At 41.3% G+C, this 18705-nt stretch overlaps 1 protein-coding gene across 7 annotated transcripts in view; it reads left to right on the forward strand.

The window, feature by feature from the left end:
- The window catches only part of DPF3 (double PHD fingers 3), a 162748-nt gene that overhangs the window by 72387 nt on the left and 71656 nt on the right, over positions 1–18705 (forward strand). For all 7 annotated transcript variants that reach the window (XM_040560605.1, XM_040560607.1, XM_040560606.1 and 4 more), the window contains exon 3: positions 50–157. In XM_040560605.1, coding sequence (XP_040416539.1) covers positions 50–157 — 108 coding nt within the window. The remainder of the gene's footprint in view (positions 1–49; positions 158–18705) is intronic.

The raw sequence follows: 18705 nt of genomic DNA on the forward strand, positions 1-18705 counted from the left end.
TTACAAACTGAAATGTGATTATATTTTATTTTTTGCCTCTAATCTTCAGGCCTGGCCCCAGGTCAGCTGTACACCTACCCGGCACGTTGCTGGCGCAAAAAGAGGCGTTTGCATCCCCCTGAGGATTCCAGGCTGAAGCTGCTGGAAATTAAACCTGGTACGTATTTGTTTGCCTCTCTCTCTCCTGTGCTGCAGAGCAGCTGGCATACATGCAGACCTGGCGTTTAGACCTTGGACTCCATCATTGCCCCTCTCTATTCATTTCTCCTTGCATCTGTTGCATCTTATCTCAGTTTGCTGTAACAGTAACGACCAAGCTTTCTGTACTTAACTCACCCCATGCAGAAATGTGCACAGCTTGTATTGGATGAAGTGGGAGCTGAATTTACCTTCTGCAGGGGTGAATCCCGGCATCTACAAGCAAATTTATAAGGATGTAAAGGATTTATTACTAATTACTGCCTCAGTCTGTTATTAATACGTAATCTCACCCTGGCATCTGCTGCCTAATGTTTGTGAAGACTGTTGTGTGTAGAGAATAGTACACTGATGAGATTTTTTGTAAAGGGGCCAGAGGTGTGACCAGATTATGAACAGTAAATACTAAAAATTGGTGAGGATATGCCACATTTGTATATGTGTGTATGCTTATATGTGTACCTTAGTCCACTCTTCTTTCATTGTTGTCCTTGATACTCTTCCCCCACAATTAAGCTATGTGAAGTGATGAGTCTGGATGCTGAGCGAGTGATTGCAAAGCAGATGTGGAGGAGCTGCAGCTGTCAGGTAGAGTGTAGTGCCGTGCATTCTTCCCTGCAGTTAGTAATAAAGGTTTGCTGTCCTTGTGGTCAGCTCTTACGAGAAAGAGGGAGCACACACAGCTGTATGTGATTTTTAAGATGTGAGACACTGCTAGTATAAAAAGTACAGAAGAAAACCCCAAAATGTAAATTAAGAATATTTTAAAAAACAAAAGTAAACCTGTTTGACGGAATGAGATGTCTGGGAACTGAGCTATACTCAGCAATACTGATGTAAACTCAGAAGCAAAATTCTCATTGATTTTGGTAGAAACAGGTTTTTGAAGGCTCCCTATCTTCAAGACAGCAGACATCAACAGGCTATTGTACAAGAGGAAGAGATGCCTGTAACCACTCAGTTGGGGTGCAGACCAAGGACAAAGTCTCAGGCAGCAGATAGAACCAGACCTCATGGCAGAGTCAGTCAGAAAGAACTGTTGAAATCAGTCAGTTTACTCTGACGTCAGGGAGTCTGGACTTGAGGAAGAGGATGGTGTTAGTCCATAGAAATCTCTGCCACAGACCTTCTGATGTTCCAAAAACTGTTGTGCCTTGGTTGTTTAGTAAGGTCAAGCAGTAATGTAGAGTTTGATGCTTCTTTGTTTGCATTATGCTTCTTTGCTGTACTCACTGAATGCCAAATTAGTGCATCCTACATGCCACAGGGCATGAAAGGCAATTACCACAAAGTTATCAGATAAAGAGACCTCAGCATGTCTGTCTCTGTGTTGTTTTCTCTGCTATAAACATCTCTTCTGCATCTCAGGAGTGCTACTTTTGTTGCATTGCCAGTGGCAGCCAAATAAGGCAAGTTATATTGCTCTGCCATTTAAATCTATTTTCCAACCAATTTCTATCTAGTGATTAACTTTCCTTATCAGTTACACCACGAAATAATTTCACTCCATCTGTGCATATCTGGAATAGACTCACTAGCAAAAATGGGATTCTTCCCTTCTTGGATTTAAAAGTATAAAAGCCACAGAAAACATTGGAATTTCATTTAAAGGTAGCTTTTGATGATTTTAGAAAAAGATAGTTTAGGTTATTTGCAACATGGACAGTAGAAATACTGTTCGTTTTTGGTGAAAAATGCTACGGTAAAGCCTAGTGCTGAACCTAGGAATCCACCTCATGCTGTCTTTGTTCTGCAGTTAAACATTAGGTGTCTGTGTGGGGCACAGATATGGCAATTTAAGATCCCTTGAGTAGTACTGAGACGACAACCATAGAACATATAAAATAAACTTGGAAAAGTTCTAATTTAAATATGTCATAGTTTCACTACACCTAGCTCTTGGACATCCTACTCAGGGCTTCAAGCTGTTCTCAGCAGCTAGCTACTGTCTGCCGTGCTTGTGCTGGCTTAATATGCAAGTAGCTGATTTTTATGTTAAGAGTCTGTTGAGTTGGTTATATGTTATACAATATATGCAAGCAGTACAATTCTACAACATCAAGTTAGGGTTAAATCTTATTTTTATTATGTTTTACTTTTGCTAATTTCTTAGAAGTACTTTAATAAAATTGCCACTGCAACAGCACAGAAGGGGATCTTAGCTCCAAAAGTTTCCAATCCAGCAGTTAGTGGGATCAATACAAGAGGGTTTCAATGCTTGCTTGGGCTTTTGGAGTGGCTTATTATACAGATAAATTGTGTCCAGAAGTTCAAGACTTCTACATCATTTTGGGGATACCAAAACAAAAATCCTAGGGCTATGTAAGTTACAACTAGTCAGCAGCTGGTCAGTAAGTAGAATCAAACTATTGTCTTGCTAGCAACTTAAGGGTGTTATAAATCATTTAGCAATAATACAGCATTTATAGCTGTAACCCGCTTCTGCAGTGTTGGTACCTTGCAGCTGTAGGTAGTACGTGGTCCAGCTCAGTGCGTGAGAGTTTCATATTTGGTAATACCAAAAATTAATGAAGAAAATGTCTCAACATTTTCTGTTTCCAAGAGATTGTGTTCCAACATAGTATCATGTTTTTTGTAAGATGCAAGTGCACTATAATATTTTTCTTGAGGTCAGTTGCTGCTTGCTTCTTAATAGAACATGCTGCTTTTACTGTCTTGGTCTGTTGCTCTTATTTGTGAAGTGTTCCATTTTAAGATTAGTTACAGCTAAAGTTGTAAAGATCAGAACAGTGGAATGGAGGTTGCTGATGCAGCCTTTAGATGTCCATTTTTCTCTGCCACTGTACTCTGAGTTAAGTGCATGGATCGCCCTAGTAAAGTTTTTTGTTCAAGGGTCTAGCAGTTTTCATGTTAGTACTATTTCTAAGCATCCTCTATCCCATTCCAATAGATATGTGGTAGAAATAAAGTATCACCAAAGCTTACTTATGATAACTGCCTCAGAGACAATTCAGTCAATATTATTACCAGACCTTTATGAATTACACTAAGTATTCCTGACATTTAATTTCACATAGACTGGTCTTCATCTTTCAGTGGTACATTCGTGTCATCACAACCAAGCATTATACCTCAAGAGCAGCCAAGTTTTCATCATTGCGTAGGATATGATCTGTTACATGAATCATTGTAGTGTAGCAGCCAAGACTCCTATGAACAGCGGTATAGATTTGAAGCAAATTCCCAGTCATGGGCAATATATTGATATCTTGGTCATACTATGATTTTCTAGGTAGAGTGCTAAAGTTATTAGGTGTTGATACTTCCATGATATTCATGAAACTGGACTTCTGTCTTGTTCTGTTCAACTAATTATGGGCAAGCCTGTCTCCCTGCAAAGCTGGGCAGTGGTATTTGCATGGGGTCTCACTGTGGAGCAATGGAAGGAGTGGAAGCTGGTCATGTTTCCACACTCACTCCTTATCTGGCTGTTTTCCTTCTAACTAGTAAAAGAAGAAGAGCAGAGCAGAGCTCCTGTGTATGGAGGTATGTGAGTCTGGGAATGGGTGTGAGAGAGAGTTGGGCTGGACTGCGGAGCTTTTTATTCTACAGGAAAGGGAGAAGGAGAATTTCCCCCAACTCTCCTACCAGCACATTGAATTGCAGGTGTCACAAAGGGAAGCAGTAGGGTTTTGGCCTTCAGTAATATCAGAGCAGCTGGAAAGATGAGGGTTAGAAATGGAAGAGAGATTACACCCTGATTACACCCAAGTACCCTTGAAATCTTAATTGCTCCCTGTGTAGTCTGCTTGGTGGTTTTGTGGTACTGTGTGATGGCATGTTTCTGCGTTGGGTCAGGCATCAATATTGTGAAAGCGGTATTACCTACAGTAAACCCTGCTGACAATCAGGTATTACAGAAGCTTTGCAGCTATGTGGATGAGAACAGATAGGATGTCTATGGCCAAAAACTCTGGTGGAATTTAAATTGGTAGTGTCCCACTTCAAATTTACAAGATGGCTAAATATAGATACGTACATAAAATACACATAGAGCTTTCAAGTATTTCATGTGCTATGTAAGTGTAAAGAACATGACTGGAAAGTTCTTGTCTCAGTTCACTGCTGTCCTTTGGTTTAGAACTGAAAGGCAACAGCAAGGTCTCAGATCTGGCAGCCTTCCCACCCATTTGGTGGGTATGGAGTACAGTTTGTGTGTGCTGCCACTCTCGTAAGAATGAGCTGTGCTAGAGTTTGTTCTGTTACTTATCTCTGGGCAGTCTAGTGTTCAGCTGACTACAGAAATGGCTTTTGTTTTGTTTTGTTACCAGCTTTGAAGCGGTAAAAATAAACAAAAGTATTATTTTTCATTTGCTATGATGGACCATGGTAGAATTGTTCAAGGCAGGTGCCAATATCAGATTTTTAGATGGCCCTTAAACAATGCCTGATCTGTCTGTAATCTGACATATGGAACAGACCATTGTGATTGTGAACAAATGAATGGAGTCCTTACAGATAAGCTATTATCTCTCCAAAGCATCTTGACTTACCGTGTAGAGACTGTGTCTGATTGCACAAAGTACAGTGTTTATCCTGGGAAGTGCTGAGTGCCCCCAGCTCTTGGGGATGATGTTCAGCATATCCATGGAAATCGGTGTTCTTTAAGATGGGGCACTTCACCAAGATAAACTTAAGATGAAATTAAAAAGCAAAGGACAGAATTAGCATTAGTATCACTTATATGATAGCATCTAGAGACTCAAGCAACTTGTTAGACCACTACCCCGGGGATCATTGTGAAGTCTCCTTATACTATCTGCTATAGTCTTGTGTCGTAGCACATATCACAGCCCAAATATGTAAAATATATAATGGAATTCCTTCTATTCCAAAATGGAGAAACGAGTGACAAAGACGGTAAATTACCTGTATGAAGGTCTGATCAGAGACTTGTGGTAGAGCTGGAAATTGAACCCAAGAACACAAAGAACTCAGTTCTCCCGAGTTCCATATTCTTTTTTCTTTCCGTGGTTGGTATGTCTAGTGTTACTCAAAGATATTAGACCCTAAAAATAATTCAAAACACTAATTTCATGAGAATTTCTTTTTAGCATTTTTGTAAAACAGGCCAATTCATATTGTCTAGTTTCACTTTTGATTTCAGCCATTTTGTACACAATCACATGTTTCTTGTTCAGTACTACAAGACAGCAGTGTTGTTTCTCTATGTACTCTGTATGGAAATACACATTTTTTTTTCTTAACAAAAAGCTTTGCTCTACTGTTTAACATATATGGAAACTTCTCTGTGATTAAGAGAAAAATTGTTTTCTGTTGTAATAGGAAGCTGTGCCTGTGGTCCCTCTTTGATATCTATGAAGACTGTCTTAGGTTCAAAACTGGCAGGATAATTCTGGTGCCAAATGAGTACTTCTGTAAAGTTTAGATGAATTGGATAAGATATTCCTGAAGAGTCTATAATAGCAGTATATCAGTTGTTCAGGCTTTGGACAGGCTTCTGCATATCTGACTTTACCAAAGATATTTCCATGGAGAACTGATTTTATTATTTTTTATTACTTTTTTGTTATTTTTTATTATTATTATTTTCCATGGCTTATATAAACATTTGCTGTGATGAAACCTAAATTTGGGGCAGATGTGACATGAACAGCCAGCAGATAGGAGCAACTTCTATTGTCTGATGACTTGGTCTAGATTCCTCGTGTAAGACAGTTTCATTGCCTGATACCAGCTTCTGTGTCCTTTGCTGTCTTCCCGTCAAACTCTTGGAATTAAAATGTTTTTGAAAATCTGGTTTTTATTCAAATACTTGTGCTTTCTTAAGTACTTTGGCTTTTAAAATAACCCTGCCCATCTTTTATAATATATTCTTTAGTACTTTAAAATATTGCTGAATTTAGGATTTTCTTTTCCCTTCTCACATAGTTATCCTGATTCCACCTGCTAGATGTTTAGTTGTGGTAGGACTGGAAATGGGCTCTGCCTATGACTGCTTCTGTATTCAGGCACCTGCACATGCAGATAGTGCTTCAAGGCCAGCAGAGGGAGTATTGAATAGTGTGTTTTTTTTTTTGCAAGGGCAGGGCCTGACTCTGGTTTGCATAACTGAAGTAAGTCAGGAGTTACCTTTGCAGAAATGAATGGAGCTCTGTGGGTGTAAAATTAGGGGAGGAGGGGGACTGAGCCTGCTGCATGAGTCAACCTTTAAGAAATTTTCTTCTGTGGCAGGAATAAGCTATTTTTAACTCATTTTTTAGAAATGGGATTTGATTTTTTGTAGGTGGTGCCAAAGCAACAGTTGTGTGCTGTATTTAGGTCACGTGTTAGGCAAATATTAGATGAAATATCAAATAACCTACAAAGTGTGGACAATGATGATCTTCATATTTGAAGAAGCCGCATAACCCATGTCAAAGAATTTTACAGAGCAATTCCCACATGTATTTTGGCACAAATAGAGCAGATCTCATTTTCATCCGCTCCCATCAGTCTTTATTTTTGGCACCTCATGTAGAAGAAAACAAAAAATACTTAACTTTTTGTAGCAGGGACGGTGGATAAAGTTCATTTCTCAATCGATGTGTTACAGCACACATCTGCACAATGGCAGTGCTGAATCCTGGGGTTGGTGTAACATGTACCTATATATGTCACACGTCTGTATCACTTTGGAACAAACCAAAGCTTTATGTTGTGAATTCAAATCTTGGAGTGGGGATTCTGGAAGGTGGTTTATTGATGTTGTTTTTAAATTAGGGTTAGATAAGAAATTTCAATATGTAAGAGAAAGGGAACATTTATCATGGCTTTAGGAATCCCTAAACACTCAAACTTTTTTTTTTTCCCCTATCATTTCTTTAGCAAATTGGGAACTTGTCATGAAAATGGGGAGAAAATTCATTTTTGACCACCTCTAGCTTTTATTTATACCACAGTAAATACTGCTTTCTGCTGGGCTTTTTTTTTTTTTTGGCTTCTTATCCAGCAAAGTACCTAAGTATTGTCCTAAATTTAAGTAGGTGTTTATTCATCAGATAAGCCTGCAGCTTACAGATGAGTCCATCAATGCTACCATCAAAACAGTAGGCTCCAATTCGCCACTAATCTTGCCTTCAGATTGTTCACAGCAGGACATGGCAGCACAGGAAAGTGTGGCCTTTACACATTGAGCTATGACTCAGGTTAGAAAATGTAACTTTCTCTCACCAAGAAAAAAAACATAAGTGTGGGATCTTCTTCTGAATCTGTTTCTTCCTTTTACACACACATATATAACCAGACTCTATTCCATCCTAACCAGACTCTATTCATCCACCACCCTTAAATTCTTCCTACAATGGGGACTTTTTGCAGTCTGAATCTCTGGTCAGATAAAGTTTGCTTTCCTTTTCTCATGTGGCACTAAGAAAACCAGAGAACCTGTCCCTTTCTGCATGTACTCACTGACACTGAATCACAATGTGGAAGTCCTGCAGTGAAATATCTTTGTCCCATTACCAGGCTACAGTAGAGATGCCAACCTCTGCATTTAATGATCTGCCACACTATCACATAATTATATTGCCTGTGTGCCATTCAAGACTACACAGCACAAGGCCAATGGAATATTTCTTTTTCTTTCTGCTTCTCAGTCTGTAAAATGGAGGTGCTAAAACACTTACTCAATTTGTCTATCTCAGAGAAGTGCCTAACGGTTAGTTAATAAATCTTTTTAGAGAGCTTGGGAGGAGTAGGGGAGTATCTTTAAATAAAAAGGAATGTCTGAATAAAGTCTGACACTTGCCAAGACTTTAAAGTGCTAGTTTAAACATTTTGGCCATCATCATGTAGCCTCGCAAAAGTGACATGAAAGTATATCAACTCTGGTGCAAAACCTGGACTTATCTGCCCCATGGTGGCCAAGACAACAAGTAATTTATTACACACCCATTTATACAAATAGAGAGACTCAACATAGGTGAGTCGTTGGGTCGGATTTCATAAGGCTAGCTGAGCAGTGTAAACTTTAGAAAGATACCTGAAGTTTTGCACAGTGTAACTAACTCTTCTTGCTTCATTTTGGCCCCTGACAAGCTGGCCTTCTGTATTCCCTGTGTAACTGCCATGGTCGACAGCGCTGTGGTAACTTCTAACTCCTCCTTTAGTTTGTATACCATCCATGCTGGGTATTGTTACGTGTGCTAAGGTGCAAGTTCTTAGACTAATTCAGTTCAGTCGGCTCAAGGATAAAAGGAAACATATTTTCTCCCAGATGGGATTACATGATTTCACAGGTATGGAAATAAAACACACTCCTTTCTAGAAAAGCAAATAATTTGCTATAAATAGTCTAGTCAAGAAAACAAAAACATTGCTTCTGCTGCTCCACTCCCGTCATGCTACTAGAATTTACAGGATTAACTTTGTAAATAGTTTCTCTTCCACTTGTGGGATCTGGAACAGGTCACTACAAGTATTTTATATGCACAATTTTACCATGAGAACTGTGTTGGTTAGCTAAGATTGCTCATATGAATCACCTGGGTTTACTCTTGGTTCTTGTGTGGCTGAGCCAGTCTGCATAACTGGGAGAAAGCTGCTTGCAAAAGCCACTGTGCTTTGGAATCTCTCTGGATTTTGATCAAAAGCCTATTGAAGCCAAACCCTGCTGGCTCTAGTGGTCAAACTAAAGCAGAAGTAGCAACTAAACAAGATAAAGCAGTTTTGCAAACTGTTAATTTTTTCTCTTTCTGAGCTCTCCAGGTCTTGTCCCTGAGAATGACGATGTAGACTGCATATACAGCAACCTCCCCATCCCCCCCCAATCTCCCCCCCCCACCAGGCTGTTGTAATTTCAGAAGCCATGCAGCCACCTGGAGGTGACTTCTCCACTGGCATGTAGTCTCAGTTGTATTTAATGTACATGTGAAAGCAGAGTTACGGTGACTTTGAAGCCAGGCCATTTTGAAAATGATCTGGTGCAACTGTATCACTGTAGTAGGCCATTAAATCAAAGAAATGAGTCGTGCTGATGAACTTGTCAGAGCCTCTGCAATGTGTCTGTAGGTCATCTCCTGGGACTTGATCTGCAAGATATGAGGAAAGCTTGGAGGACTCAGGCAGCTGAGATGGTATTGGCTTGAAATACCTGAGGCTGCTTGGGTGGTTGCTTACTGGTGTTCTTACCACCCTTTCTGTGTTATCCAGTGCATTGTTTTGTTCTTTTCCTGTTCTTCATTACTCTGTCTTTGACCTACGTCTGGCTGCTAGGAAGCATCTTTGAGAAGAGGTTTTTCAACATGTGCCTCCTAAGCTGCCAAGGTCTGACTGTGAATGCAATGTCTCTAGGAGACATTATTCCTACTGGAGAGGTAAAGTGCTGTGGAATATATCCCCTTTCTATGAAGTTAACATCGATGCCTGTAAGTAACCATTAGAACTATTTATTGCTGAAATCAACAGCTTTTAACATTGAAAGGTGGGCTGAGGATGGGATTCTCCTCTTCGAGAAAAGGCGGCTTTGAGAGACTTCGTCAGTGCTCCCAGAGCGGGCCTTGGGGGGCCAAGGAGTGGGTTGTCAAAGCAGTCCCCCCTGGGCTTGTTAGGAGGAAGGAGTAAGGGAACTCCTGGGAAAGTGCCAAGGGACGGTGTATGGGGGAACAACTGGAACCTGGCGGTTTTGTTTTCCCCAAGGCACAAATTGTCTGCTCTCCAGCAAAGGGGAGGGGCAGCTGAGAAGCAGCCCTGTAGAAGTTTTGCAACTAAAACTGAGCCTGAGCAGCTTTGGCAGCAAACCTCCTGGCACTTTTCTTGGTGTAAGCAGTACCAATTCCTTAAAAAGAGTAAGCTGTATTGGCAAAAGTGTTTTTGTAAAGCATAAGAATAGTTTAGATGCAAGTGCTGGACACAGGATCCTAGGAAATAGGTATCTTTTCTCTAATGCAATGCTTCTATTTTGTATGTTCGTGTGAGTAATCCTTGGAGTTCTTTGGTAATCACATGAATAAGGGTTTATAGGATCAAGTCCCCAGGGCTTAGTCTTCTAAGATGCCAAGCTGTCTATCCCCGGTCAAGGAAAGCACCTGAGCTTGGGCTTTAAGAACATGAGTGATCTTTTTGTAATTAATGGGACATGTCACATGCTTAAAATTAAATCCACGTGTAAAGGACTTGGTTGGACCAGACTTGCAGGTTTGGTACTGAGCATCTTGCAAGATAGAGCCCCGTAAAATCACCAGGCTACTAGATTAACCATTTAGGAGAACCTGTGCACCATTTTATACAAGAAAGTACTAACAAAAAGAACAAAGAGGTTATGGAATGTCATTGCATTCAAAATAATATTGTTAAAAATCTTTTATTCAATTTTATTGTTCTTCTGACACATAGAAAATTAAATTGTTTTGTAGTCTGAAATATAAAATTTATAGCAGGTGATATTTTTCTGGTGCATATATAAAGGAAAGAGCAGTAAATGTTAATATAAAGTCCGGTATGAAATCTTACAAGCCAAGCTTTACAGATTTGCTGAGAGTAGAATGAAGAGTGTGATGGCTTCCTCTCCCCGGTCCTTGTACCTTCCACCATCTTTCCTGGTTGTTGTTTTGTCTGTCATTCCCATTCTTATGTAAACATTTTACCCCCTTGTAAATCACCATTGTATATCTGAGAGGTATTAAGTATTTTTTTTTACTGGATTTCAATTCATTTCAGTATTCATTGCGTTTTGTGTTTGATTGTCTAATAAACCACAGATATTTTATGCTTTAGAATTCAGACACCACTGGTGTTTGCCATGGAGTCCATTCCCAATAATAAACTCCTTGGGGGAAGGATAGTCAATGCAATATGTGTTTGGTGGGGAATAAAGTACAGAACAGATATATATGGCTTTTCTATGCAACCTCTTCCAGACCAGAGATCTCACTTAGGATGCACTTGGAGCGTGATTCCCCTTAAACTAACAAGGTGACTTAGGGCCAGTACCTTAGCTGTTGTAGGTGGATGCAGTTCCCTAAAGACTATAGTGAGCAGCAATTTCCATCAGCTGAAGCTGTAGTTCTTGATGTAGGAGAAGGGATGAAAACTTCGCTCATGATGCACTTCTGAATGCATGTAATTGCCCTCGGGAAGTATGGAGTGGATGTCTTAGAAACACACATGGTCATGATTAATATCCTATGCATGTCCTCCAACGCTGTGGAGAAAATTCTTTTGTTCTTGGCCTAAAATAAACAGCATTGCATGATGGGAATAAAAGACAAATTTTCAAAGATGGGACATTCAGTTAGTGCACTAAAACTACATTTAAACACTAAACAAGTGGCTCATTTGTTTGTATTTTTAAGAGATGTTGAATACTTTTATCTTCTCACGATGTCCTTGGTGCAGTGCCTGTGAATGACAGTTACAGATAGGTGCTACTCTGACAAAGTGAAGTTCATAGCTCTAGGACTTTTCAGAGTGATGTTACCTTTGTAAACGATGGGTACGTCTGCCATGCAATGCTCATTGCCTAAGTGAGATAGCGGCACGGCAGGAGAACTGGCAATGTGGAGGCTGTTATCTGTGAGCAATGCTATAGACCAGGACAGTATCAGCAAACAAAGAAACTAGTAACTAAATAGGAAGGAGTCTCTGAAGCTGCTATACCAGGGATGGCACTATAAATATACTTACAGTATATTCTTCCAGGGAGCTTTCTTTTTATATCTAAATGGGAAAAATCATAATAATGACAAAAAAATTAGCCTCTGTCTGCTAAAGATGATACCCAAGTACATCTGAACTCTCAGCAAGTGCTACAGATGGAACCAGAGTGCATCCAACTTTTTTGTTTTGGCTTTCAATCCTGAATCTTAATTAGTTCCCTACTGCTTTAGTACATGTACAACATTTTAATAGTCATAAGGACTCACTCCAATCCACTTTGCCATTTCCACAATTCACTCTTTCATACCAGTAGCAACCTCCCCTCCCCATTTTAGGAACAGCGTAAAGAAAACTAAATAGCCAAGCGTGTAGCTGTAGATTGATGAGGTTGTCACACCATTCTCCTCACCGTTTTCTTCCGACCTGCACTGTGCTCTAATAGATGGATGATTGCTGGGGGAGGGAGAGAGTTAGCAAATCCCACAGCCAGATGTTCAGGGATGGACAGAGCGACCTTCTCAAGGAACCCAGAGGAGTGTAACTGTGTCCTTCTGAGGGAGAAGGACACTCAGGTGCCTCCGGCTGCCTTTGTTTATCTCTCTTTTCAAAAGGAGCACGAATGGGCTCAGCATGGCTGCAAGGATGGATGTTTCTCGGTGCATCAGGGGAAATGACCAGTCATCCGTCTCTTCACTGTGGAGTCTGCCTGCAGCCATCAATCTTGTAGCCCAGCACGGCAGCTCCTTTGGCTTAGTTTGGCTCAACATTAGATGAACAAAGGGAAATGAAAGCTGAGCTGGGGGATAGGAGAGAAGAGCAACTATTCTCTATTTCACTTTATTTTCCCCTTGTATGGCTCTCTCTCCACCTCCCCCATTATCATCTATTTTTGCTGTATTTTGTAAGGTGTGGAGAAGGCCCAGAACTTACATTTTTAGGATCGAGGAGTTTACAGCATTTCTCTGTTAGCAGAGAGGAGAAAGGAGAGAGATATTGAAAAGGCATAATTCAAGGTCCAGAGCCTCCATTTTTCAGTTTACTGTGGCAGTTTTCAGAACAAGCCTGCCATAGTTTAGCTGCAATAGGCAAGGGGAAGGAATATGATATCTTTCCTCCATCTTGCTATTTTTCTCCCTTGTTCCTCCTGATTCCTTCTTCAATACCACTTTAGTGTTTTCAGGTATGTACTTCATCTCTTCACTGCTGTTCTATTCAAAAAGCAATCAACAGAGGCATGTGATGGGGCTGTCTGGGAAAAGGTACGTACTGACATCCAAGAGCCATGATGGCAGCTTATGTCAGCAAATGCAAGCTCACTTGAGTCTAGCCTGCTTGATACCACAGTGCTGGGGCTGCATAAGCTTTGCACAAGCTGCCTGAGCTCATCCAGCACCTGTGATTCATGCTGTGAAACTGGAGGTCATGACAATGTCTTCATTGCTGTTGGTATGCAGAATCAAAAACATTCAGATATGTCTGCTTGTAAACCTAGCACTGAATTAACTGAATTCAGCACTGAACTCAGATGGGCCACTTTTGCCTGAAATCCTCAGATTTAATGTACTTTGAGCCAGGCTGGGAGGAAAAGAGGGATGTGAGTTCACTGCCTGTGCTGGAATCCCAGAGCTATGGTCTGATTTTTTCCATGATGGGTTGCAATGCGGTTGCTTTCTCTGTTTTTCCCTAAAAATCATGCCTCTGGATATCATAGCAGAACATGTTTGGCTTACTTTGTAGAAGCCTTATTTAGAGATAGCATTGCTCCTGTTAGCACTGCCCAGTGTGGTGTGTGATTGACGTATTTAATAAATGTGTGATTACATTTACTTTTTAATTTTCCTGGCTAACACCAATGATCTAAGCACCACGTCTGAAAGAGCCAGGCTCCCCTGCAGAACTGTGGTAGGAGATTTCTCTCTCCCACTTTTTACTGGAGGCAAAGAACTGAGATCTCCCAGGCGTGCACAAAGCTTATTAGGAGATTCAAGACCCAACTAAGCACTAAGACAGAGCAAGGGAACTCCGTAAAAGCAGATATTGGACACAGAGATCTATCTGAGGAGTCTTTACCTGCTTTCAACCCAAATGTGCCATCTGGAGTGAACAGGCTTATGCCAAGATGGGGAAAATTTATACCATCATGGGTTTAAAGGGCTGCTTTGCAGTTTGTGCTTTTTCTTTTTTTTTTTTTTTTCCTTCTTTTTATCCTAAACCTGAAGCATAGACCCTAAAGAAAAACATATATTTGGTGAAAAGCAGTTTCTCCTCCGCCACACCGTGCTTGTGTAGGCTTTACAAGCGGACACAAGACCTTTCTGAGTGGGGCTATTCAGAGAAATCTCACAGTCCTTCTTTCATATTTTCCTATATATAGAGATAGCATCATTTCCCAATGTGTGTATTTAATTGCACCCCTTTTAAACGAATGCTCAGATTTTCTGCGGCTACCCATTTTGCCTCCCTGCAATTTCCGAGAAAGACAAATCTTGTTCATGTTGTCATGAGGCAGCCTACCCCAGATGGCACATTTGTGTCTCGGGATGCCCTCTGGCTGGCCTATTGGCAGGCATTCCAGTGGCTCTGAAGGTCACCTTGTTTACACCTTGCCTTTTCCCCCTCCCTATTCAGAGTCTTGCTGAGCCTGCAGGCTGGGCTTCACCATCTGCATTTTCTCTGGTGCCATTAATCTTCCTGTTTACCATTCTGTTATTAATTCTGGAGTTCACCTTTTTGTTTAAACGCTTTATAGGCCTCTTGGAATTTCTTGCCTTTTTTGTGGCAACAGATCTGAGCATCTCAGTACATGATTTGCTTTGTTCTTTCCCATTTCTGAAAGGATACCTACTAGCATCTCATGCCATTTTCTATTACAAGCCTTCCTTCCTATAATAACATTTTTCAATTAAATAGCTTCATCTGTCAGATGCATCTTACCGTATGAGTAAATATTATCCATATTCTTTGGGGTTTGTGAATTGGCCAGTGAAGCCTGGTATCTGTGAAAATAGTTCAGTGTTTTTCTTGAGTAGGAAAAAAAAAGTGTTTAAACCTGTTTTTTGTGAGAACCTGTGAGAACACCTTGCCTTTTTGGTGCATTTTATTTGAATGTCTGAATGCCTATGAATATTAAACAAGTCCTACCAAACCCTAGAGGATAGATGAAGGCTATCTCCTTTTGACAGATGATGGAAACACAGAGGGTACCTTTGTTAGAGTTTGGCCCAAGATCACATAGGGAGGCAGCAGCAATGCCAAGGGCAGCGTCTAGGATGATTGTTCCCTATCCCTTGCTAAAATCATTGGTCACTTTGCTGTGGCCTTTCTGTTCTTCAGTGGTTTATATGTGTTTGAGCCCTGCGTGATGAACCAGTTCTGCTTGGCGTGGCTGACTTCTTCAGACACTGTGCCATGCAAATGTGGCTGTCCTGCTTCCCAGCACTGCCTGGGTTGCTGAGCACTTTGCTCCTGCAACTGGGAGCTTCACAGACACAAATGCAGGATGAGGGCCAGGACACCTGTAATCTGGCTGCGCAGTACTAATAAGCCCTTCCGCATCTGTGCTATTGCCTTTAGAGCTGCCAGGGTGTCTCTGCCTGCTCCCTGGTGCTTGGGGTGTTGGAAGGGCATCATTAACTGAGCTGCAGCATCACACAAGCATGCGGAGGCAGCTAGAGCTCAGCACTGCGCTCAAGCAAATCCCCCTCCTCATTCCGGCACAGGAGAAAGCGCAGTGCAGGCTCCCAGGAACCACTGCAGGACTCAGATTGGCTTTGGCAGGTTTATCAGCTCTGGCTTGGTGCCGGCTCTGCTAGGCCCAGTCTGAATTAATTGGGATGCCTGCGCACTGTGGTTGAGAGATAACTGCATTACAGAGATTTATCTCTTGCTAAAGGTATCCCCTCCACTGTCCTCGATAAGGGAGAGGAGAAGCTATGCAAAACATCACGGAATTTGTAGCAAGGTTAAGGTATGGATGGTTTTATGTATGGTTTATGTATGAGGCTAGATTCGGTGCTGTCACGTATGGAAATGGTACAGTTGATTGCGATGGAGGTCCACTCCCTGCTAGAGTTTGCAGACTGTACTGTGTCAAAGTGGCTCATGTTTTCTGATAGCTTTCTTGGTACTGGATAACAAGCAGGTTCTGCTTCTTTTGACGAGTCAAGAGGCCAAAGGCCCATCCATCTGTGTGAGTGTATCTACATGACCGCCTGCAGATAGGTTGACCAAGTTATTCTCTTATGCCATACAGGCCAGAAGCCATGTCAGGGTGATGCAAGGCCTGGAAAGATAAGCAGGAACTTTCTCTAAATTTTAGTCGTTACCCAGCCTCTGTCCCCTGATGCTATCTACTGTGTTTGCTTGTTCTGGTTCTGCTAAGTTGTGGTTGTGATTTGAGCCGATCTAGAACGCAAATGCAAGAGCGACCATGAATGCAAGTGAGTGCTAGAATAATGTTACTGACAGGAGATATTCCTTTATGATTTGAACACTGAGGGTAGTTATTTGATCCAGCATTTAGCCTGATATTGTAATTTGGCAGTCTTTGAAAAGCAGGTACAGTATACTGTATGTGACAATGATTTATGTTTGCTGAGAAATAAATCTGTAAAAAACTTCTAAAAGACAACCAACAAGAGGGCTGTTTTTTATTTTATTTTATTTTATTTTTATTTTTTACTGTGAGATTTTATAGAGGCATTCTAGTCTGCCAAAGAAATACATCTACTTGTAAAGTCCATGTTTTGATGATGGGTTAAGCTAAACAATACCTAACCTTGTGTTTGAGGGACTCTGCTCTTTTTTTTTTTTTCAATTTTATTTCTCCTACATATTGTAGCACCCTGAGACATGTTTTAGCCAGGAGCTGATAGAATCTTTCCATTGGATCCTGATTTTAAAATTCAAAGTTGTCCTCTGCTTTTTCTGCAGTTTATGCTGAGACTGAAGAAAGTTATAGTCCCCCCATATCACAGCTTCCTGTCTTTCATCTCTTCACTTTCTTTCCCTGCCATTGCCCCATTCCCCCAATCTTACAAGAGTGGCAGCTTTGCAGTAAGAGGTGCTAGGGAGGCATTGGGATTTTTCGGTCTCCCAGTGCTCCCTAGGCCAAACCTCAGTAAGCTCTAAAATTTGCAACAAGTGTTTAATAAGATTCATTTCTGAGCATTAGAGGGTCCCATGGCTTCAGTTTGTTGCACCGTGTGGGTGCAGAGCAGAGCTGTGCTCTGCCCCTAAAGAGGAGTTTTCACCTAATGGAGGATAGTCCTCCAAACTATTCTTTCTGTGCAAAATGGTTTATTTACAGAGAAACAAATAACCTCTCGTTTTCAAGTAATCTTGCTTCTAAAACATGTTTATCTTTCTATTTAACCTAATTCTCATTCTCACTGTGGCACCGTTTACCTTGAGAGTGCAATAGTAGGCATGAGGTTTGAGGGTGGAATTGGAGGGGGAGACAAAGGGTTACCAGAGAAGCCTTCCAATCTCCAGTCCAGCCATGGCTTTATTGCATCTGACTTGGATTAAAAATTAAGCAAATTTGATGTTTACTAGCCTCTAGTGTCATTTGTTTGGCTTTACAGACCCATTGTGAGAATCCGTGTTATCAGCAGTCTAGTTTTGGGGAACACCCAGGGCTGGGATGGCTGAAGGTCCTGTGAATCGGGGTTGGAGAGGACTCTAAGTGTAGAACTGACACTGGAAAGTTTACTGCAGATGGGTGCTGAATTGCAGTGGTGTTGGGATTACGGGCTGGGATAGCAGGGACCGTGGAAGGTGAAGATTAGAGCATAATGGCAGTAGCGTGTAGCAACTGCTCCTGGGATAGCAGGTGACAGTGCAGGAAAAGAAGAGTTTTGAAGATCCAGGTCTGCAGGAGGAATGAAGATCGCTACTGCGCTGTGCTGGCAGATGCATGCTTAAAGAGAAAAGCTTGCAGAGCCCTGCCTGTAGTGTACCTGGTTGTGGTTGTTACTGTGAAAGCATCCCTTCCAAGGACAGTAACAAATCACTATAAGCAAGGAAGCAAACATGCTGAGGAGAATCTGGTTGTTCACTTACAGAAAAGCTACAACATCCAGCTATTCAACATAAAGCATTGTCTCCTCTTTTTTTCTTAAGGGATTCCATCCCCCCTGCCCCCACCCTTTGCACTCTTAGCGCTATATTTGTGCCTTGGAGATGTGGAGATGAGCATATGATGGATGGATGGATGCTGCTTGTCTAGGTTTTTCACCACCATTTCCCCCGGGGCACTCTGTCTGCTGGCAGAGAGCACCATCCCAAAAGATGGTATCTTTTGCAAACTCGACAGCTAACAGACAGCTTCTCTCTCTGCATATTTCCCAAAAGAAGAGCAGGCTTAATCTGGTTTTTATATGGCATATTTCATTATTATCTTTTTGACTTCCCATGTTCCCAATACACCATCATAAATAAAACGCTGGGGGTGGGAACAGCAGAGATGCTGAGGCTTCACACTCTTGTGACACTGATAGATTCTCATTTTAAACTGTCATGGGATTTAATTGCTTGCTGAGCCACTGCGCTGCACTTTCAGACACATCCTGCCACATCGTCTTAATGAGCTTAGTGGCTGCATTCGCTCAGCAGTAGTTCTGTTTGCTGTGAATTAGGTGGCTTTTTCAGACCACCTATATGATTTTAAAGAGCCAGCGGTTCTTAAGGTAATATCCTTGGATTTATCCATTTTAAAGAGCAGTTCGTGGACTCCTAATATATAGTTTCCTTTGGCACTTTTATATGTTCCAAAAAAACAGTACCAAGAAACAAAAACACAAGAATCTATGTGCAAAGTCAGTGTTTGTCTAAGAGGGTTTTTGGAAGCCGGATTGCTTTGGTTTGCATAGTAGCTGTCTCTGGCAT

The sequence above is a fragment of the Cygnus olor genome, chromosome 5 (genome assembly GCF_009769625.2).
Source record: "Cygnus olor isolate bCygOlo1 chromosome 5, bCygOlo1.pri.v2, whole genome shotgun sequence".
In the NCBI taxonomy this organism is placed as follows: Eukaryota; Metazoa; Chordata; class Aves; order Anseriformes; family Anatidae; genus Cygnus; species Cygnus olor.